Source organism: Opisthocomus hoazin, chromosome 2 (genome assembly GCF_030867145.1).
Source record: "Opisthocomus hoazin isolate bOpiHoa1 chromosome 2, bOpiHoa1.hap1, whole genome shotgun sequence".
NCBI classification, from domain to species: Eukaryota; Metazoa; Chordata; class Aves; order Opisthocomiformes; family Opisthocomidae; genus Opisthocomus; species Opisthocomus hoazin.
In genome coordinates this window covers 12,674,851-12,698,214 of record NC_134415.1, presented here as the reverse complement: position 1 = coordinate 12,698,214, position 23,364 = coordinate 12,674,851, and the positions used below count along the sequence as shown (strand labels likewise).

The 23,364-nt window shown below is 40.9% G+C and overlaps 1 protein-coding gene across 1 annotated transcript in view; it reads right to left on the bottom strand.

The window, feature by feature from the left end:
* KIF26B (kinesin family member 26B) overlaps positions 1-23,364 on the bottom strand; it is a 304,924-nt gene that overhangs the window by 109,383 nt on the left and 172,177 nt on the right. Inside the window, exon 5 of the mRNA XM_075412645.1 lies at positions 3,268-3,451. Within this exon, the coding sequence (XP_075268760.1) occupies positions 3,268-3,451 (184 nt within the window). The remainder of the gene's footprint in view (positions 1-3,267; positions 3,452-23,364) is intronic.

Genomic DNA, 23,364 nt, shown 5'->3' with positions numbered 1-23,364 from the left:
ATCTTACTTCTGGAAGAGCTTTTTGGAAATAAGTACAACAATGAATTTGATCCTTTACTACTTCATTTCACTTTGACACTGCTGTATTTCTGCTAGGGTCAATGGTGCAACTAACATCGAAGTAAAATGGTGATTATGCAGTCCCAACATTTCATTATTGATATCATCTTCCCCCTTCCGTGAAGCTGAACTTCAGCTTTCAAATAATATTTCTTCCTAATTCTTGACTGGTACAGTTTGATTTGCAAGGCCTTTCATAAGAAAAGGTGTGAAGCATGCAACCCAAATATATACTCTCCAATTCTCTTCTCTCTGTCTGTTTAGACTCTTCAGTTGCGCTCATATCCATACTAACTGAGCTGCTAATTAACTTCTAAATATGTTGTTGATGGGCAAATCTTCCTAGTTTAACTCACAAAAATTATATTCCTGCACATGACAGCTGAGAAACTCTACAATTTTAAATAAATCATTGTCATAAATTTTGCAATGAGAAGTAGAATCTTTGACATTTCTCATACAAGTGAAAATACAAAATGGCAGCTGTTTGGTGGCAAGTTCATTTTAGAAAACTGTGAAATGAAATCTAACCTCAAAGTCTAAGCTTTGAAGTACCTGACTTCCTATGCTGCAGCGTCTGGATACCCCCTACCCTGGCAAACTGACAGCTCCCAAGTTGACACCAAGCCAGAAACACACCCGCGTCTGTGCCAGGGCTCCCGGCCCTGTAGCGCAGAGCCTGCCTTCCGGCAAGCCCGTCCCGGGGGCTCTGTGTGCAGCTGGCCCCGGGGCTCTCCGCAATCCAGAAGCCTTGGCAATGGCCAGCCTTCCCTTTCTGGTGAACCAGATTTTCCAGTAACAAACTGTCATGCTAGAAATTGCCCAGCCCACTCAAAGCCAAAGTGAAAGAGAGTTTTATCACACTGGGATTGCTGGTAAAACGCTATTTAAACACAAACCAGAAAAAAACCTAAGTGACTGAAAAGAAGGTTTAGCTTCGCTGAACCTGCTTTCTCCACATGCATCCACATTTTGTAAATTTGTACCCTTACAGAAAACACTGTATGAGAGAAAATGCTGAGAAAAGCAATAGTTTTTAGCATGCTCCTATCAAATCATGTGCCAACCAAACTGAACAGAACATGCATAAATAGCAACAATAAAAATTAAAAGCAAACAAGCTGGAAAATCCATTGCCTCATCTGAAGTTTTCCAAGTCTGACAAACAAATTACCTTATTATCCTGCAGTTATTTACTTTACATTATTATGCCTTGCACCTATTTCTGACATATTGGAACGAAAATTGTGCTACAGAGGTAAATTGATGGGAAACTTTGATGAAAGTATACCAGCTTCCGGTCATAATTATAGGGTGACTCCTAGAGGAAATCAAAGAGGTGGAAAATGAAACTGAATTCCAGAAACTGAAGGTTAGACATATTTTTGCTAATGGAAATGTGGAAAAAAAAAAAGAATTTTCTTTATTTCAACTATATGAATTAACCTAATTCGGTTTATTGCTTTTTAACTACTGTTAAAACACATTTTAAAACCTCTTAGCTATTTCTCACATACTCCAATAGCTACAGGATGGTAGGTCTGAACTGAAAAGAAACATCCTCCTTTGTCAGCTGGACTGCAAACTTTCAGTTTTACTTCTACGGCTGGAAAGCCTGGAGCCTGTTCTCGTACATGGTGTTGATGAAGAGGCAAATCATAGGTCCGTTTGGGCATATTGAAAACCTGTTTCCCAAGCCCTGTCCCCTGGAAACCAATGATTACAGGAGCAAGAAAGGTTCAGATCAAGCTTGCAGTGTTTTGACAGAGCTATGTTTGTGTGTCTGTGTGTGTAGACCCTTTTCTTGGGAAGGGTGAAAACTGATAGTCAGTAAAAGTGCTCAAACAGTTCAAGAAGGGAAATTAGTCCCTTGTTTTCATGAACACACTCTTCATTATTCCTCAATGGAATTTTTATTTTTATTCAGATATAACCCATCCCAAGCACAGATAAGTAAGAATCCTGAGAAGATGACTTCTATTGTAAGTATTTCCATAGAAGCTTCTTACAACAATGAAGAGGTTCAAGCTTACTCCTTCTCCCACTGATGTCAGAATATGCATCACTACTAACGTTTATAAGATCATGACAGATTTGTACATTTCTTCTCACCCACTAGGCCAGAGTAAAAGAAGGGAGCCCTATGTGGAGGCAACCCCTTTTCAAACAGGCATTAAAACATCCATGAAAGTTATACCACTGTTCTTTGAAAAAAAAAATCACTGGAACTGCACAATGTAAGAAAGTGAGTATGCACAATCAGCAATGAAAATTCTGACGCCCGTGCTGTAGCTCAGCATTCCTAGATCATACATTAAAACTTCTCTCTTAAACACAAAGATTTTCACCAAATTCACTGTCACTGCTTAGTATTCAATGAATATGGAAAAACCATGCACACAGATGCTTGCATAAGAAACTACCCTGATTAAACAAACTGCTGTTCTCAGCAACTGCACACGAGTATTCCCAGACGTAATATGCCAGGCTCTCCGTTTGTGACAGGGAAAAAGGAAGGGCCACTCAGACAAACAACAAAGCACCAGCAAACTATATAGCCACCTCCTCTATTGCCTCAACAATTTTCCATTATAAGTATGCACCTGAACAGCATTTTAAGAGGGTATGATTATGGAGAATGGGAGAAAACAACATGATAGAAGGAAAAAGGAACAATTCAGCATTATCAGCATAGGCTCTGTTCAGGTACAGGGCCAACCTTGTCCTGACTGTACTGGAAGAAAGCCAGTAAACATGAGCCAGAAGCAAATTACAGTGTGTCCAGTCAAGACATCAGTCTGGACAGCAAGGGGATCAGGTACCCAGAATATGCTGCAGCAAGCTACTGCTACCCAGGTTAAACACAGCCAGGGAGACCAACTGCTCCAGAAAGCCTAGCAGAATGGACATTATCACCGCCGAGTAGCACTGTGGTCCCAATGCAGGTGCGTTTAGTGTATCTGGGCCTTGAAATGTATTACTGCTGGACAATTAGGTCTGGCTGTGCTCGAGTCAACTTCAACTTTATTAGAAGTTCACTTGCATGAAGTAATTTCTGCTGTTAGGCCTTTGTACACGTGTTCAGGGATCAATCGCAGTACAGCCAGCCAAGAAAAGACATTGTCTTCCAATTCCCTTTATGTTTTGTGCAAGGATAAAATCTTCTCCCAAAGAAAAAGGTGTTTTAGCGATACTCGCAAGGCCTACCTTGCCCAAACCAGGGGTGTCTTTCACTTTGCTGACTGCCCTCAACAAACATGGTGGAGCAGGGGGTGGCGAAGTCTGAAGGATACTGCTGAAGCTTGTAGTGAAGAGAGGAGATTCAGGAACAGATGATGCAGAAGGCCTGTGCTTCTTCTTTTTGGAAGACAGGTTCAATTTTTGAGCGGCTCTGTGGGAAAAATGGCAAGAGTAAGCTCAAACAACCCCAAACTGATCAACACAAGCAGCCAAGAATAAAGGTATCAATCAGGTTACTACTTAGGTAGGATCTCAGTTTTGACCTCATTGATCCCAAGAGTTTTAGAATTCTTGTTCTTCACTCATTGTTACTAGTTTAACACCACTGACTTCACAAAGTTGCTCCAAATTTATAGAGTCTGCATTAAGTAGGGTCACAACCAGGTCTCTGTCACTATCTCATCTGTTGAAACAATTCAGCCTACAAGAAATCTCCAAAACCTCCAACTAAATCAATCAGCTATACGGCAATTTCTGTTCTAAAACTAAGATCAGTCACCAAATGGTTCACACAGAATTGTGTTTCATTCATAAACTTCTGATTAGAAAATAAATACTGGTGCAATGTTTGGATGTAAGCAGACACTGCTAATTATTATTAAATGCTCAGGTGAATTTGCTGAGGTGTAAGAAGCCTTGCACTACCTCTTTTAAACTTTTATCACCTCTTAAAACATAAACCAGTCTAAAAACTGAACAAATGGTGACCAATGAAAATATTACTCTCTGCAATGAGATGGAGACAATCATACCAGCTACAGCTGCATTAATCACTAGGCAAGCAAAACAATGAAGACTGCTTTTAATACTACAGTATTCTTAGATAAGAATGCTGAAGTTTGTATAGACTTTGATTAAAAAGCTAAGCTTTTCAGGAACAGAAATATTCAGTACTTTTGTTTTGCAAATTTTTTTATCTTGAGAGACAATTCAACATTCAGCCTTTATTGCAGCTGGTTTGTTCCAACACTTGTGCATTCTGCACTGCCCAGGGATAACGTTAATATTAATCATGCTGTCCCATGGTTTTCCTTTCGCAAAACACTTTAAACAGAGCAGGTCAACTGGACCACAATCTCAAAGGAGAGATGGATATAACAATTCATGAGGCTACTTTCACTTTGTTTGCTTTGGTAGACAAACTGTGAAGTAAAATAGGCGTAAAAGTAGTCTGTGCTGACAGTAGCTCTCCTTACTTCGCTGAAGTGTAACAATCAAGACCAATAATTCTAACTCCTCCTAAGTTTTCAGAAGCTTTAGCTCCGTTATACTGGTATCAGTATACATTATCCAACACTGAACTTAGAAAATTAATTGCATTATTTCATCCCAAGGACTCAGGGGAAAAAAGAATGATCATATATATATACACACATACACACAAACACTCATTTCAGTATGCAGGTACCTTGTGTTTGTATCAGATGTCTCAGGCACATGAACAAATTACTGCTAGGCATGAAGTTGCCACATGTCAGCTGGTTGTGTGCCCACTGAGTGCACGGCCAGCATGTGTTCTTTCAGCCTACAGCAAGTGCAAAGCAGTTCCAGAGAGATTAGTTTTTAATAAAAGAAAAACACCAGGAGATTTTACTTGACCTGACACAGAATTACTACTTAGAAGTTTCTGTACCACTTTCTCGCCCTTGTCCTTCCATTTCCCTTTGGCCTAAAAACTGCAGTTCATAACCTGGACCTCTCTTGGAAGAGTCTGCTTTCTGTTTCACGGAATACATAACCAAAGCGTGTTGGTCAAAACCTCAGTAAAAAGCAACAATTTTTCCTTTTCCTAGCAACATTTCAATGGTTTGAGAGGATTCAATGATTTCAGCTTCCACACGGTCCATCACTAATGCTTTTACGGGATTGTCCATGCTGAATCAAGATTTTATGTATGTCTTAGTTTCCCTATAAAGTTTTTTTAAGCAAAATCTTGTGCCACGTGCAACATTTGAAAATACAAATATTGGCCAAACTAATGGAAAAATTTACCCCTTTGGTCAAGCTCAGTAGTCCAGCCCTAAATACAGGCTGTGGCTCCACCTGCTCTGGTCATACATCTGGTCTCATTGACTCACCTTGGGTCAAAAGACATTTCCTAAAAGCCATTTTCTAAGTTGACTGACAGAGCCATTATCCCTCTTGCCACTAAATGCTTCTCCAGCATTTGCTGTTCCTTTTACAAAACTGATAGTGTAATACAAACCACTTCTTGACCCAACCAAGCCCATAGCTGGCATTTTCTTAAAGAAAAAACATTGTTGGAGGTAGCCGGCCTTTTCAAAACCTTGCAACTACATTCTAGTTTGACAGTTATAACCTTTGAGATTGCATTCATATGGAAGAACCTGCATTTTCCTTTGTATTTTTGGCCTGCAACTGGCAAAATGTATGAAAAAGCAACGAACTATTTCTCACAGCTTCATGGGGTTTTCTGTTTTTCCCCTAGGAGAGAAAAATCAATGCATGGCAGGCGAGAAAATCATTTACAAGCCCTATCAGACTTGACTGAATTTTAAAGGGGATCAAAAAGGCAATATGCCCCAGGTAATTCCCAGAGCATTTAACTGGGAAGAGAAGGATATTTTAAACAGATGCAGGCTGCAATATGACACAAACATGTACAGCGTGGCTTTCTTGTGAGCACATTCGTGTGAGTAAAACCATTTGCCTTGGGTGGCTAGCATTGCTCTGAACACGGTTTGTCATGCCAGCTGATGCTGATTTGGCCCTGCGATCTAGCACAGAAGGTTAGAAATTCTCACATTTTACATTTCAAGGCAAGCCAGAGGCCTGGCTCTCCCATGCAGACCCTCTGGACTGCCACAATTCTCAGGCAAAACACTAGGCTGGACTTTGGGAGATCTGACACCGCTGCAGCTCACAGCCTGCCCAGCCCAGCCAGCAGCTGTTTAGACTCTGCTCTTTGTACAGGAGCCAGCTTATTTGTTTTCATTTAATATCTAGTATAATAGGATGATGATTTCCACTTGAGACTACGCATACGCAGTAATGGTAATGGCGATGATGGCAGCATGGCGTTATGTATTGACAAGAAGCTGACCATGCTCCAAGTTACGTTACATCGCACTTGAGCCAAGTGATATCAGCTATGAACTCTGCAGGGGTGCACAGTGGGCTCCAATGCCATGCAAACCAGTTCCCCCCTGTAAGTGGTACAGATTGTGTCCACAGAGACACACAAGAAACTTCATCCAAATCATATTTTTGAAGTGCCTAATTTAAACTGTATTTGACCACTGTGTGGACACACTCATTCACAACAGAAGTGTCTTTAATGCTATTTTACTGAGTTATCTTCCAAAGTAATGGAAATTTAATCCAGTTTAGCTAATACACTTTGGATTCACACCTTCAGTTAATAAGGATTATTTTTCCTGAGAGTCCCTACATGAACAAGCAGCTGGAGACTTTTTGAGAGCTTACAAGATTTCTGGCCAAGGAAATAATCATAAGATCAAGATCTGAGATTACAGGAGGTGTGTTAGAAAGCTGACTAAAGTTCAATCCAAATAAAATTGATGGGTTGCTGGCAGGAAAGGGGAACTGCTTTGAATGTCCACCCTATCCATACAAAAGACTGAGGTCATCTCTTGAAAGGACATTCTTTGCTTTTTGTTTTTTAAAATACAAGTTTAATAAAGCATACTTTTGGGCAGTCAAAATGCTTTTCACCTCCTGCCTATGCAGAAACGGTGATAAATTTTTTTCCTTTAGAACTCCATGGGCAGGCTGGGATTTTCAGACACTTCCATTCTAGAGCTAATTCCCCTACACTGGAAGCCAATTCATGACTGATATGAACTTTCTGAAGGCTGAAGATCCTCTGTGGGGTTCATTGAAGAAATGGAAACAAACCAGCTTAGAGGTAATTCTGAGCCTTGAGGGAGCAAAATATGCTCTTTGGAAACTTGTCTAGAGAGACGAATGAAAAGAAATGGATTAAATAATCCATTTTTAACACAGAACAAAGGCACTACTAGGGTTGATGCGAAGATCTCTACTAAGAAAGTTTATACTACCTATAAGAAATGCAACAATGAAGTTGATGAAACTCTTTAGACAAAAGAAAAGGCACTATAGAAAGCTCTGTAAATACCTTGCTTAGAGAAGTCACTGGGCAATGGTTACGGTACAACGTACATAAAGAAACACTGCGGAAGAAACAGTTTGAATATTCATAGTTTCTCAATTAACTTTGGCTGCTCAGAAAAAGCAACTTTAAAAACTGGACACATCCATACATCCCGTTGTTACTAAGCAACAGCCAGGGAAGCGGGGACACACACCCACCAACAAACTAAAATGGTGTGATACAGCACTTAAAGAACAGAACAATAAATAAAGCCTCCCTCACGTGCAATACATAATGCTCATGTGCCTCCAGACTGAACAGAGTGGACTGGGATCTCATTTAGCATAAATTCATGTAAGATCATGAACTTCAACCAGCCTGGCTATGCCAACTCACGGCATATTTGGTTCCTCTCACTTAAGAAAACAGAAACTGCCAATAAAATTCAAGGGACATCTATTCAGCCTGCTCAGAGAAATTATTTTTTCACTAAGATATTATCCAAGGCAAAATTAAAACTTTAGGACTCACTGTCAAAGTAGAGGTCAGCAAGGCCAGCAGTTTGATTAAATTCAGAAGGAGATTAGACATTTAAGTGAATAATGAAAATGTTATTCACACTTGTGTCAGCAAAGATCATAACTGATAAGTAACACTGACTCTCACGCTTCAGTACCTGACACGCCCCTTCACCACTGACATCCAAAGAAATTTCCTTAGGTGCGTATCTCTGTATAATTATTCATTACTGCAGTTTCATATTATACTATGATGCATCCAGTACTTATCACCCTTGGAAACAGAATTCCACATCATAGGGGACAGCGAACTGGCATATCAGTTTCTGTGTCAAAACTTGTACATATGCTCACTTTCATATCATATTTTCCACAGAGAAAATGGCTTTCAAGCTGTGGAGGCTAAACTCTCACATACTACCTAATTTTAGTGTAAATATTTGCAATTTTCATTAAAATTAAAAATCTGTTCAGTGGCATAAATTTCATTTGATAAGACAAATACTCTCCACTGGGGACACCGTTCAAGAAGTAAGGTATGAACTTTGTATGTGCAAGGGATGGCTTACCAGAGGATGTGCTGAGTTGACAAGCCCAGAGGAGAGTAATGGTCTTCCCTAGTAATTAAGACACTATCTTTACTTATCCGAAACTGCCTTGCCTGCTATATCCTCATGCTGGGCTGGAAAACAGATTGAAGGTTAGCTTGGAAATCAGTCGCCCAAACTAACTCCCTAAGCATATTTGTGCAGATATATCACTAGTTATAAAATACATCTGTATTTGTGACCAACAGTGTTGGTTACCCAGCGCAAAACAATCATAAGCTATGGTCTCAGGTTGGGCACCTATAAGTAAAAGACATCATTCCCCAGCCTCACTCTCAACACAAAAGCCCTACCAATGACATCTTTGTTTTTTAAACCCCAGCCAAAATTCTTTCTGTAGAAAAAGCAGAAAATCTTGACTGTCACCTATTAAGTAAAATGTAGTCTGCATAGAATTTTAGTTAACTGATGGAGTGTCAAACAAATAGATACTGGAAGTCTGCCATTAGTTTTGATTATTTCCAACTGAAATGTTTGCAAATATGGGTTTGCAGGGTACTTGCTGTTTTGGGTAAATATCTTTATATAAAATGAGTCATCATACCATATAGGTTCTCATGTAACTGTAAGGTAAAAACCAATGGGATACAGCAAAATTACTATCATGGGGGCTTTTTTCTATGAGAAAATCCAGCCTTGATTTTCAGTTACACAGGATCACTCAACAATTCCTTCCTCTCCAGGATCTTTAGATACTGAGTTATATCACTTTTATGCTGCCTGTATAACCTGGACCGAGGGCACTAAATTGGATGTTTGCATTTGCTACTTATAGGGATCTAACCTAGCTTCTCTGAATCGTCACCAAAAGTGATTCTGTTCGTCCCAATCACCTGTATAGATGACACAGGCTTACTAAGGTGACATTACAGCCAAGCTGACCTGAGCACTACCACCAAAAAGGGAGGCCCCACACCTGCCTCTGCCCTGTCTGCATACATCCTTTCCTTCCCTTCCCTTCCCTCGCTTATTTCCTCACATTTATTTTGGCTTGGCTGCTACTGCTTTAACATCCTGAAACGGCTCATGCCAAAGGGTGCTCTAAATCATATTTACCTGACATGGCTAATCTGCCCGAATTACTATGGCAAGCACTTCCCCAACCTTAAAATCTGAGACACATGGTACTAACTGTGGTTTCATGCAAAACCTCTTCTTTCTATTTGGAGGGCAATGATCTGGCCAGGAGCCATGGCTTCCTTTGTGCCATGCCTTACTTTACATTTTCTAAAGTAAAGGGAACAGAGGTGTTTTACAGGCTGTTTAACCAAGAAGGTAACAGCCGTGCTCTGATGCAAGGGCCGGGTTGCCTCTCCACCATCTGCTGCCAACCTGGGGTACTGCCTGAGAAGCCGCTCCACGGCAGAGTGAGAACCACCTCCAAGGGCTTTTTCTCATGCCTCTACATGAAACAGTTTTTCTCATCCAGACTGAAAACAAAAAGACGGAGCGACAAATCTTATGGTTGTCCCTTCTCAGCCTATATTCCCTGCTTTCCAGTAGGACTTACGAGCTATGAGTGAGAATCAGGGCGACTTTGCTTCACTTTAGTTCTCTGTGTGGCCAAACCCAGGGCTGTGATGTTGCAGCCTAGTAAGACATGTAAAGAATGAAATAAGAATCCTCAGAGGAACATTTCTTGGATTTGTAGTTCCAGTAAGATTCTTAGTATTGGTGTTTAATTATTTTACAATGCCTTTAAAATCTGGAGATAATTTGAGCTTTCTGCTTATGCCGTAGAAGGTATAATAAACATTTCTCTAATGCCCAGTAAACACTTGCCCCTTATTGTTCTCTTTGTTTTTATGCATGCATTCAATTTCATAGCAACAATAAAGCTGTCCCAGGCTGCAATCTTTCACTTCTTGGGTGGTTAATTCAGATGTTTTGGCCACAGTGCCTTAGTGACTGTGCTCTCCCCTGGAACTGTATCGTAACTGTCCAGAAACTCATATTTTTTAACTTATTTAATTCTAACAGAGTCAAAATAGGACTTCAAACTTTATTCAGGCCAGGTCTTATAAAACCCAAGGCTTGTTGCACACAGGCAATCTTGGTGAAATTAATAGCTCAGACCTGCTCTTATATCAAGTTCACATTTGTGTAAATCACTGGCAACAGAGCTGCTCCTAGGTTGCACTAAAATGAAGATTAATATGCTTGAAGACCAACAGCTTAATGAGAAGCTCAAAGTCCTACACAAGTACATACTGCAGGACAGAGGGCTTGTATTCCACACAGCTGTTATGTGGGTGAAACTCCCAGTTTTAGAGAAGGATATGATGAGATATGAAACAAACCTCTTCTTGTGTGTCATTACTGTTCCATCTGCAAGATTGTCTTCACCAGGTGTCACTGTACTCCGGTAAAGATCTTCTTACCTAACCTAAAAGTTCCTGAAAAACCCTTCTTCAGTGGCAGATGTACTTCTGTCTTTGGCAACAGGATCATTTATTAGCTCTCATGCACAGAGGTAATGTTGGCCAAAAAAAAAAAACAAATCAAATGAACTATCGTATTTTGAATTTCTACAATAAATTATACCCTTGTCCTTCAATAGTACCCATCAAGAAAACTACATTTTCACTCAATACCTTGATATTTCTAGCTACAGAAAAATAATTTCTGCTTTATTCCTCTCTATTTTTTTTCTCCTCATTCTCTTCTCCTCTTAGTACTATTCCTAAACTTCAGGCATTACTGATTCAGGTTACCACACACACTGTAAAAATGACCAGATTCACCTTTCTTGCGGTGTTATTGACTGCAGACACACATAATCAACTTGCATTTTTAGAGAAAAGAGTGATTTTGGTGACCAACTTTAAGAATATGTTCAGCATCCAGACACAGAAGACAAATCATGAGTCAATTTTTTTTAGAGTGGGTAGAGGTTGTACTTATTGTTAATCGAGCTTTTTTTTCTCTGAAAAATATTTTTATAAAAATGGTAGTCAGATAGATGACGGTGCTAACACAGTATTATCCCATTCTTGGAAAGCTCTGAGGATGAGTTGGATATGTGTCACCGCATGGTTAATGCATGAGCATGCTGAAACATTACACTTGGATAAAATAAAATCAGATGTTTAGTACTAGTTTAATATGGGAAGAAAACCAGCTACATTTACTATAACTCAAATGAATTCAAATGTGACCACTCACTAATTACTTTCATGGTTAGTTGGCAATGAATCTTCAAGCTCCATGGGAAAACTGCATAGGCAGGAGACTGATAACCACAGACCAGAGTAACTCGAATTTCTGTCGCACAGTGCTCAGGGCAAGACACTAGTATCTTTCAAGGAAAGGTCAGAAACAAGCTCCGTCCAGCTCAGGCTTTGGGTGATGAGAAGTATTGCTGGGATATACTAAAGATTTAGCTCATAAGACACCAGTGTTGCCCCTAAGTAATAAGAGTGAAGACGTGTACTGTTTTGTATCTGCACTGTTATTGCGTAACACAAGAAACGCACACAGATCTGACAGTCTTCAAGTGTTAGCTGGAAATTTTTAGGGGCATAGACGTACAATTACACTGTCTTCTCCTGAAAGTACCACCAGGGATGTCCAGCAAACAGATTTTCCCCCTGGCTGAGACAACCTAGCAAACTCCAGACCATGGGGCAGGACTCCTGGTCAGCCATCCCCTATCTGACTCTCCTTATGAGCAAGAAGGAGTGACAGTTACGACAATGCAAAAACTTGACTAACAGAAGCTTTGCGATGAGAGGCCCACAAACTGCTGGCCATTTACTAACAGTCCTTAAAGTCATATCAAGCAATTTCTTTAGCTGTAAGTTTTCTGGAGCTTATACGATTACAGTTATTGTATTACCTTGGGTGCTAAACCCTGACCACACACTATGTGGAAAGTTATTTTGCTTCATCTGCGTCCCATTCAGCAAAAATCTCTCATAACAACCAGGAGGAAAAGCAGCCAGCATAGACATTCACAGTCCATTTTGTCATTGTTTAACTTTCCGGTTGGCAGAACAGTTAAACAGATACACAAAAAGGCCAAAAGGCAGGTAAGCTTTACAGGGTTTTTTGCTTTGTCCATATTTTGGAAGCCAGCACATTTAAAATAACACCAGCATACAAATGGTAAACTGTCCTGACAATGCAGATGTGCTGAAATTCAATGCACTTAAGCGCAGCTCTGACAAGCAATCTCCCATCGAAGTCAAAAATATTTCCTCTAAGAGTTCCTGTAAGTCTTGTGTTGTACATTTAAGTCACCACCATGAGACAGTGATAATTTTTTGAGACAAGTTGTTTTCAGCTACTGGAGACTATCACCATTACTATGCATAATATGTTAAGGTCCTAGACTGAGTTCCTCCTCTTAACAGACAGCACATGCTAAAATCAGTCCAGCCCCAACAGCTTATAAGGAACACAGGCAAAAGAAATGAAAAATTTTATGATCCCACCTTCACAGAGATCTGCTGAAGCACAAAGAAATTCATGAACAGTGGCAAAAAGTAATTTACTCTAGATGTCCTCAGCTTATTCACACAAATAGTTACGGTAGTTTTGGAGGTGCCTAACAGCATCACCCCAGTAACAATGAGGAGGGTACCAAGATGACAGAGTCAGGCTCTTCAAACTGGGGCTTTGAAAGAGAAGAAGAGCTAATGGGCCTATGTTGAAACAAGACAGGTTTGGACAGGGTAAAAGGAATCTTTTTTTCACCCTGAGGACAGCCAAGCAAGGTTGTGCAGTCTCTGTCCCTGGGGAAGTTTAAGACCCAAGGGGATGAAGTCCTGGGCAACCTGTCTGACCTCAGCGCTGAGCCTGTTTTGAGCAAGCGGTTGGACTAGAAACAACCTGAGGTCCTTTCCAGCCTCTGTGATCCAATGACACTATGAAGGAAATGTTACTGCAATTCTGAGAGCAATAAAAATATTATGCTTTATTGTTTTGCAAAATATCTTTTTTCTGAAAAGTTCCAACAAAATCACGTAGCACCAATCTCAGTAATTTATTCAATCCAAAACGAAAGTTTTCTTTTCTAGAAAACTAATTTAAATACAAATGAAGCAAAAGTCAAACCGAAAGTCAAATGGAAAAAGTCAACAACTACTTCTTTCTGAAGGGTATAACCAAAACACATTAAAAAATTTCTTGATTCTTGTTTACTTTCTGGGAGGACATAAACTAAGTCAGCAGAAGCTGACAGAGTAAACTAATTTGAATGAAACCCACATTTCTTCCTGTGGAAAAAAATTCAACAAATATTTCACCCAAGTCACCTTCAATGTTTTGTTATAAGACCTTCTATCTCTGCCTACTGAAGATTCAGGAAGCGATTCTCCACAACACTAAGTGTCCTCATATCCTACCATTTGCAGGGGAAGTCCTACGTGCCCAACCTCTTGCAGGAACGCTCAGCATTCTGCTAGCTCAGACCCCATCTCCTTTGGGAGATGACCTTAATACTTAACCTGCTTTAATCATGCTGTAGAATGAATTATTACAAAAAATTATGAAACTGGAAAACACTATTACTGTTGGCAATTACTGTTATTTTTAAAATAAACCTTTTGTTCTCATTCTTCTATTTCCAATAAAGTGAAATAAAGAAACCATGAAATTAAAGATGCCACACAAAGTAGTAAGACGTTGCCAGAAGGAATTGAACTGTACAGATACATGGCACAGGCACCAAAAAGCAGAATTTATGAGATGTAAAGCCTTTAATCTGCAGCTTTTTGGTTATTATCTGTACAAATTTCAGTGAAAGCCAATTAATTTTCAGTTCTGAGGGCACTTCTCAGAAAGTTGGGCATGCTGCTAAACTGAACAAGTATTTGACATTTATTTTTGTTTCTTAGCAAAAGCAAATTTTGAAAATACCTCTAAAAATGAAAAAATAAGGTTTTTACAATGGCTTAAATATTTATGGCAGAAATGTTTCACTAAATGCATCCTGTCACATATAAATAAGAGAGAGAAACGTATCTGCAGTTTAATTTCACTTGGACCTCAACCTCTTTTGTGATTTGTTGATAAAACCCATATTCACACCTCTATTCCACCTGAATAAAGTGCCAGCAACTCATGTTCAATATTGATAAAGTACAACTGAGACTGACGGGTGCAGGGGGGAGGGAAATCAGAGGAATTAGCAGGGGTCTCATCTGCTCTTCCAGATCACCAAAGGGACTGCAGTCTCCAAAGCCCACGTGTCCATTGTAGGTATGACAAACACAAGCAGAAATATTAGACAGAAAAATATTTTCCCTCTTAAAATTCATAGAAAACTAATCCTCTTCTTTCTTATTTGGTACAGACCGTGCTGTTGTGATATATTTTTATCATTTGCAGGCCAGAATATTGCTGTTTGCTCTAACGACAGCTAGGCATGAATGTTTCACTTGGTGCAGCCAGAAGTAAAGCTCATTTCCCAAGCAGGGAGATTCAGCCATAACTCTGAGCTCTCCTCTTGCCATCCTGCTGCCTTTCTCCACCATTCTCTAGTCAAGAATTAGGAGCATGATAAAATTTCTGTTCCTTGCCTTTCATAAGACAAATCATGCTAAAGAAATACCTGAAGCCTTCCCACAAGATGTCTGCGTCTGAAGCTTTTCCTCCAGGACAGCTTGCCTATGGAAAGCTGGGTGAACTCTCTCAGCACTGGGGTCTCCTGGTTCCTCCCTCTCCAATGACTCATAGGTTCCTGACCCACAGGACCTACTGCTCAGCACGGTCCAATCAAAAGGCACATCCTCCATGTTACAGCATCTTGGTACAAAGTATATTCTTCTAAAAATCCTGGTCCTCATCATCAAAGCAAACAGCAGGCTAAAAACTACTTCTACCAACAACTCAAAGAATACTTGAAAAAACAAGAAGAAAGTTACTCTTCCAAGCGACCTCTCACTTGGTAATTCAGCACCTTGACACAAGAGACCAGGCCACTGCATTGCCTTCACCAGAGCAGAATCACTTCTCTTTGAAGTTCTTTCTTTGATGAGAAGGTCTGGAAAATTGCTTCATCTACCTGCTTCATAACAAATATCCCATAGTCAGGAAACAAGAAAGTTAAGCTAGGAATCTATGGACAGCGTTTTCTGTTGGATTTGGAAATCATTTCCAGTAATTCTTTCTCTGCACACTTACCTCAGAAATTCTTGTAGTTGCCAAAGTACATCTATATGGTTCTACAATACATTTTGTCCTGCTCTCCCATTTGCTATACAGGAAAAGCTTATGAACAGTGGAAGTAAGATGCAGGATAGCCTGCAGTCACATCCTACCATCTCTTTTCTCTTTCACAAACAGCTGCAATTTGGCCCCTGGCATATAGCACCCTAGGAATAAGACAAAAATTGTATTTCTTACTGTATTCCTTTTGCACGAGACAGAGAACAGAAGCAGCACTGGAGAAAGACAGCACCTGGGACAAACTCAGCACTGTGATACTCCAGTTTCAAATGGCAAATCTGTACTGCTTTGAAAGGAATACAGTGGCAGGAGCCTGGAATTCAGTGGTGGTAAATCAAGCCCTGTGCAATGAAGAGCACATCCTGCATACAGAAAAATTTGAGTATACCTTGCTTTCCAGACCAGAAGATCACAGAGAGTTATGAATTTGTTCCTTTTGCCCTACTACAGCTACCTCCAGCAAGGCATGAGCAGTCCAAATGCTCCCTCATACTGTGTTTGCAGCAAAAGCAGTCCTTGTTTCCCACTCTGAAAATTCGATCACCTTGACACATCCAGTATATTGGTCATTTTAAAGAACCATAAACCCCTTAACACAATGGCTAGCCAGAGAATAAAACTTGGAATTTAGTTTCCAATGTCACAAGACTCTGCTTTCATTTGAAATGCTTTTATTTGATTTAAACAAGAGAGGATGGAAACCTTCTTGAGTGGGCAGTGTAGTTAAAATTAAGTTCCCCAATGGATCTGGCACGTCTGGGGTAGCCTCCTTGTATTAAAGAACTCTCCAGCTGCTCTGCAGTAAAACATTCTCCTGTTGAAGCTTCAGATCAAAATGAAAACTTCATTCTGTATGTAAGGTATTGATCCATTTGGGACTTGGTTAAGCTGCTTAGCTTTATCAGTTCAGGCCTCCTGGGCTCAAAGCAAAACCGTGTGGTGGTCTCTGAAGAGCCTCAGACAGACTGTCACTTCATCCTCCCACCCTGATTTTTCTGTGTCCTAATACTCAACAAACACAGATTGCAGTCAGCTCTTTCTAAAAAGCTGCTTGCAGATACCAGCGTATCACAGCACTGTCCTTTCTCGTGATCAAAAACACCCCACGCTGAACCCTCTCACAGAACCTCAGAGTTTAAAACCAGTCCTTTGGCTTTAGCAGGACCCATCAGACTTGCAGTGAAGAGTGAGGCTGATGCAGCAGCCAGGGGACTTCTCCACACAGCTTTGCACAGAGCCGCACGGCTTCCCATGTGCTCAGGGATGAGGTAATTTTTAGTAAATCTTCCAGTTTGTCCACTTGCAACATCACCACAAACTGTGGGCATCACTGAAGTAGCCTCCATCAAGTAGCCATTCAAGACTGAATATTACAACTCAGAATGCTACAAACATTGGGGTGGGCAGGGTGAGCAGTACTTTAGCTTAAAGTAGCTGATAACACAACCTTTTTAGCTCAGAAGAAATATTTCATTAAATTTCTAAATATAAATTTTATTCTCCTCCCTAATTCAGTGCTTTGGTGGGAAAGCAATACGCATACATTTTGCACCTATAGTGCAAAAGCACTGCAAAGGTTCTACAGACAGACAAGCCTGAATTTATGCCTTATAAATACATACTTTTTGTCCCTATCTAAACATAAGTTATCCCACTGTAATTTTAGCAGTATGGTTATAGCAAATAACCTTCTTAGTGTGAAAGTATTTATTCTGGTACAGTTTACAGACAGCAAGGGGAACAGGGGAATATAATATAAAGTGCCACCTAATGATAAAATTGCATTTACACAAGAGCGGCTGTACTGATACAATTATTTTGGTAAGAAGAAATATGCCCCACAACAAAAATGACTGCAGAATCTACATGTGAACACACACATGCAATACAGCCGGTTCCCTTTCCTCTGTACAGATGAACACCCACACCAGTCCTGAATGCACAAACCAAAGAGCAGCAGGGCCGTGGCGCACAGGACAGGGAGTCAGTCTGGGGCCGTGTTAGCCTGGGTACACATCACCAGGCTGCTTCACGCCTGGGCTGGGACAGCATGACACTGCGACAGACAAAGCTGCCGGCCCACAGGTCTCTCTCCTTCAGTCATCAATATCACTGACTTCTTTTTTCTTTCATTTCATTACGTGCGCTCACAGCTATTTTACATATATGTTGTTACCTACTTTTTGCCTTGTCTAGTTACTGCCCTATCGATTCACATAAATAATATTGGAAAGAGAGCAGGCGGATGAAATGCACTCAGCTCATCACTAACATGCTGATGGCCATTTGGCGGTGATGGCACAGCCCTCACTCTACTATTAGCTCCTGCCAACTGCACCAAGTTAGACTTTCATTTGCCATTCTGTTCCCCAGGCTAAAGCACATTTATACTCCCCTGTGGACTTATTTTCTGTTCTAGATATCAACCTCTGAAAACAAAGATATGGAAAGAAGACGCATGGACTATGTGACACATAAATACACAGCATTTTGTACCAGGAGAAACAGTGTATCTGAGGGGCCTTTTTGCATGGTTATATTTCACATCTCTAACACTGCATGGAGACACACTGATCATATTAAATGCAAATCAATAGCATTAGAGGTAGTTTCAAGGAATCTCAGGAGGTAAGATTGTGCTCTGAAGCTCAGAGGCCAATCTTAGATCACTTGTTTCTGAATGTATGATAAATTTGCTGTGCAAGCTCAGCTTTGCAAAGACATAACCAGCTCCTGTGATGTGTGCTGCATGCCTTTAGCTCCTACTGAGACTAATGGGACCTTAAGGGGCTAGAAAAAATTCAGGAACAGGCACTGTCTGAGTTATTAAAGGGATTCCTGTCTGCAGACCTGAACCTGCACCATCACATGTGCTCTGTATTGCTGCTGAAGGACGTAGAAACAGAAAATTTTTGTTTTCTTGAAGGAGAAGATTACAGAAAGGCCTAATGTTAGAAAAGCAGACAGTCGGCTCGTGAATGGAGCTTGTCAAAATGACTGTTAGGAGGGTCTCAGGAAAGCTGGCTGGTGGGGCAGCCAGCCAAACTGAGGTTACCATGGTTTGTGTTAGGAGGGCAAGACATGTTTACACTATTGTTCTTTACCAAGCAAGATGCAGAATTTTTTCAAGCATGACTGAATTGCATCAGCCCTTGAACACCTGGCTGGGAGTAAAAATAGCTCGCAAGCACAGAGACGCTGGCTGCCATTGCTGCAGATAAACTCACTATCATGAGAACTTCAAGCACAACACATTTGGTAACTAAAGGAGTATAAATATAGAGTATGTGACTATGCCATCTCCCTTTCTCTATCTGATGCCACAGGAAAAAGTGGAATGACAAAAACAAAGCTTATTTTCGTGTTCTTTTCCACCAAGATTAGAAAAGATTACAGCAGAAGCAGAAGGGCAGTCACACTGGCTTATATGAGGACAGTGCTGTGATATTGTCAAGTTGGTTGGGGGGAAGACAAAACAAAAAGAACCAATACAAAAAAATCTCTGAGTAGTCTATTTTAAGGAGTCATCTTATATAACAGGAAGCTAGCACAGTTATTCTGGATGCTTGAACGCCGTCTGTCACATCGCCACATGCAAAGGAAGTATAAAGAAGTATGTGCAGCCATTTGAAGACTGTTAGTTTTAATTAGTCTGTAATAATGTTGGTTACATAAATCCTTGCAGGTTGAATTCAAGGAAGAAAGTGTCACGGAGATTAAGCCTACATCATATCTAAATCATTCCAAAGCTAAGGGGAAAATAGGCCTTTCCTTGCAAATGGCAAGCTCAGAGATGAGGGCGGCAGTCAGTGTGTGGTATTTGCAGGCACTAGCCATGAGCACTTTCAGGGAGACAGGGGACATGTGGCTGCTCCTTGGCATAGGAGCACTTTTCTGTTCAAAATCATTTAGGATGAAGGAATGTACTAGAATTCTGAAAAGACCAGTGAAACATTTCAGTGACTTAAAACCACGTATGCATAATGTTTTTAAGATTTAGCATACATGGAAAGAGAAACAAAATTCTCTGTATCAGATTGAAAAGAATGTTGTGTCTAACTCAAACCAGAATTTTGTTGCTTTCATTTCTGATGCCAAATCAAAAAAACAACTCTTCATACAGCGCTGGTTACTAACCTGATGAGAATTAAAGGAGGAACTGTGTGGGCACTACCCAGGTTTGTGGAGCTTTATCCCAACCAGCCACTGCCTGCTTCTCCCAAGGCTATTCAGGTGCACAGATAGAAGTAGTACATATCCAGAAATGCAATGCCACAGAGAAACCTTGCAAATCTCAAGGGAAAAAAACATGATTTAGGCACTAACATATAACTGTGCGCAACACATCTGGGGCAAATTTTCAGGAAATATAAGTTAGTGTCACTCCACATACTTCTATGTGATTTCATAGCAGCTGGTTCACAAAGAGCTTGAAATTTGTCCCACTCTTTATCCCTATTAGACACAAAACCAAAAAAAGCCTCCTAATCCACAAATGACTGCTAAAATAGGATAAAAAAAAGATGAAAGGATGAAAGTTAGGTCAGCAAATAGAAATATAAATAAATATAGCAAAAATACAATAACCGAATATTACTAAAGGTTATTGTAATGTTTTATTGGGTTTTATCCATTTTGTTCTTGGTATCCTGATTCAAAAAGATAAAGACCCATTTAGGCACATCTTTCATATGTAATACTAAGCCTTCCCTTCACCAAAAAAAAACATCTGCATATCTCAATGCTAGGCACATTTCATAGCGATTAATGTATAAACCAAGGAAACATGTTGCTTTGATTATACTTTTAAAATGGGCATATTGAAAGTTATAAAAGAAGGAAAGAAAGTAATAAAACTCCTCCGATTCGCTATTCAAGTAACTATAATCACATTACTTACATTGCCTTCCATTCCCTCATTATCATTACTACATTATGGCTAGATAATCAAATGCAAGAAACTTTTCTTCATGTCTGACAAGAAAACATTTCGCTCAGATGTTCCTGGTTAGAGCGGAAGCTTCTCTCACGGAAGTGCAGTGCTATGGAGGTGAGGAAAGACAGCTATAAAGATCCCCAAACGCACAGGCATGGTAAAAAGCTGGAAGGAATGGAGAGTCACGATTGCCCGGGCACACGCTACCACTGCTTAACAAACTTCATCTGAGAAGGTGTCTCTACTGAAATTCACAGTAACTTCCCACCCCGCACAGCACCCACTCTAGCAATACGTTTCTCATTTACAGAAGGTTTTGGATAGCACATTACAAACTTCTGCCTGCAGCTTTCTGAAAGGAATTGCATCCATTTCTCTCTTCCATGCAATCCAATGCGCGTGGCTGTGAAAGTGCAAGATGTACAGCATGCGTGTAACTGGGAGAGACAGAGAGAGATGCAAACACCTGCTGGGACTCCATTTAACCTGTAACTCAGGAATTCCCTTGCAGAGAACTGCAGAGGCTAAGCCTTTAAAATGCACAGTTTTTCTCTACACACGTGTACAGAACGTAATTTTTACCTCTGTAATGAAATGAGCTAAATACAATTTACATAGCAAGGTACACATAAACATAAATATCTGTAGCACATATTTCTCTTGTACACACGCAAACCTGGACTGTTGGAATGGCTGATGGAAAGGGCAGGTCCAGTTACTTAAGTGCAAAAGCCAAGGCTTGCATGTAACAGCCGAGAGCAACAGCATTTACCTCTGCTGCACCCTGTCACGGCATGCCATGGCAGGAGGGCAAGCACAGCCCCGAGGAGCTGCCTTTTGAGCCTGCCAATGATCCAGTTTACAGCACTGAGCCACGGTGTGAAGTCGGCACAACAAGGGGAAGGAAGGGGAGAGGAGTCAGTAAACTGTGGCATGAAATAATGGTGTGGCCACAAGGGTGGCGAGGGGTGATTCCCTGCATACCCTCTCTTTTTCTGTGCCACCACGGTCATGTCTTTTATCTTCCCCCCAAGTCCATTAATGTTCTCCCAGCTGTTGCCATAACATGACTTTCAATTTCTTTTCTCAAACTACAGCTTGATTTAAGCATGTTTGCAAAAACTCTTGTGAGATTTTAGAATCACTGTTGCATGTCTCCTCCTCATTTGAATAACGAAGGCGCCTGCTCAGGGTTGTTGATGTACCACGGAGGCCTGAGAACCTGAGACCTGATTTTTCACTACCTTGCAAACTCATTAATTGTTTATACTTGCATAAAATTCAGATGTTAAAGCATTTTAAACTCAGTTGGCCTACGTATAAGCGTTTGCACAAGAGGCAGAATGTCAGAGCAAGTGAAGCATGCCCTCTTAGCAGCAGAGACACTGAGCAACCCCACACGATCTCCCTACAGCTGCAAGAACCTTGAGCGATGGCATTTGTGCAAACTCCCGGTAGCATCACATCGCATACAGCGTGCACAGCAAGCAGCCACAGTCCGCTCAGAAGAAAGGCACTGCCGGCTGGTGGCATCACCAGCACGAAGGGGATGCGACTGAAAGCAGCATTGGGAATATGCCACACGTTCCTCAAAAACAACTGTGGTTTAGACAGGCAGAACTGTCTCAAGGATTTGATGCTGTTTACAACTTCTCTGAGGCTCCCTTCTTCCCCAGGAAAAAAACACCATCAGTGTAGCCCAGTGGCACAGGTTCTGTGTAAAGTAAAAATGTGAAGACCTAATCAACAGAAATAAAGACATTATTACTATACATACTACTTGTGTGCAAGGTGCCAGTGATGCTTACTGTTTTTTTAAAAAACACAATAATATATTAATCTTTTTCCTAACCTTGTACATCATCTCTGTAAAACAAACCGAAATAAATTTTTCTTACAAAAAACCTTTGAAATTTTTTGATGTGCATCGCTGTCTCTAGCAAAACCAGACTGATACTGCATAGATCACAGGATAATTCAGTTTAGCAGGGTGGTCTCTCGTCCATCCCCCTGCTCAATCCAGGGCCTCAGTGGTCACCACTAAGCTCTCTCCATCTTGTTCATCTCCTGCACTGGGAGGCCCCAGGCTGGGCACGGTGCCTAGACACAGCCCAAGGGGAGCTGAGCAGAGCGGGGTAACCACTCCACCTCCCTCGTGGGACACTGCTGGCAGGAGCCAGGTCCTCTGCTCCAGAGCTGCTCCCCAGGCAGCCGGGCCCAGCCGGCCGTGGCACAAGGGCTTCAGCCTGCTCAGGGCACCTGCTTCTATACAGGTATATCTGCCAACAGACTGTGAAATTTGAATGGACTTCTCAGAGAAAAAAAAAAAGTCCCCAAGCACCAGGGAAGAAAAACAGGTCCAGAAAGGTGTTATTCCTCCAGAGAGCCTAGGGGTGGTGGACCCCAGCCCTCCTCTCTACTCTCACGCTGAGGCTAAGATTGCTCTGCTTGTGTGTGTTTGTGCGTGTGGTATTTTTCCAGCCAAGTGTTTGATGCAGGGAAAAGCCAGGCTCCCACACTTCTTCGGGATGATTGTTCCAGGGGGTAATAACCGAACTCTAATTCAGGAAATTGTTCCCAATATTCAGATTAAGTTTTTCTTTGTTTTATTTCTTCCATTTACTTATAGCTACAACTCATCCTTTATGCTAAACAGTTATTCTTCTCTCACTCTTTGGGGGAGTTATCCTTCAAATATTTGTGGGTTGTTCTATCCCTCAGGCCACATTAGTC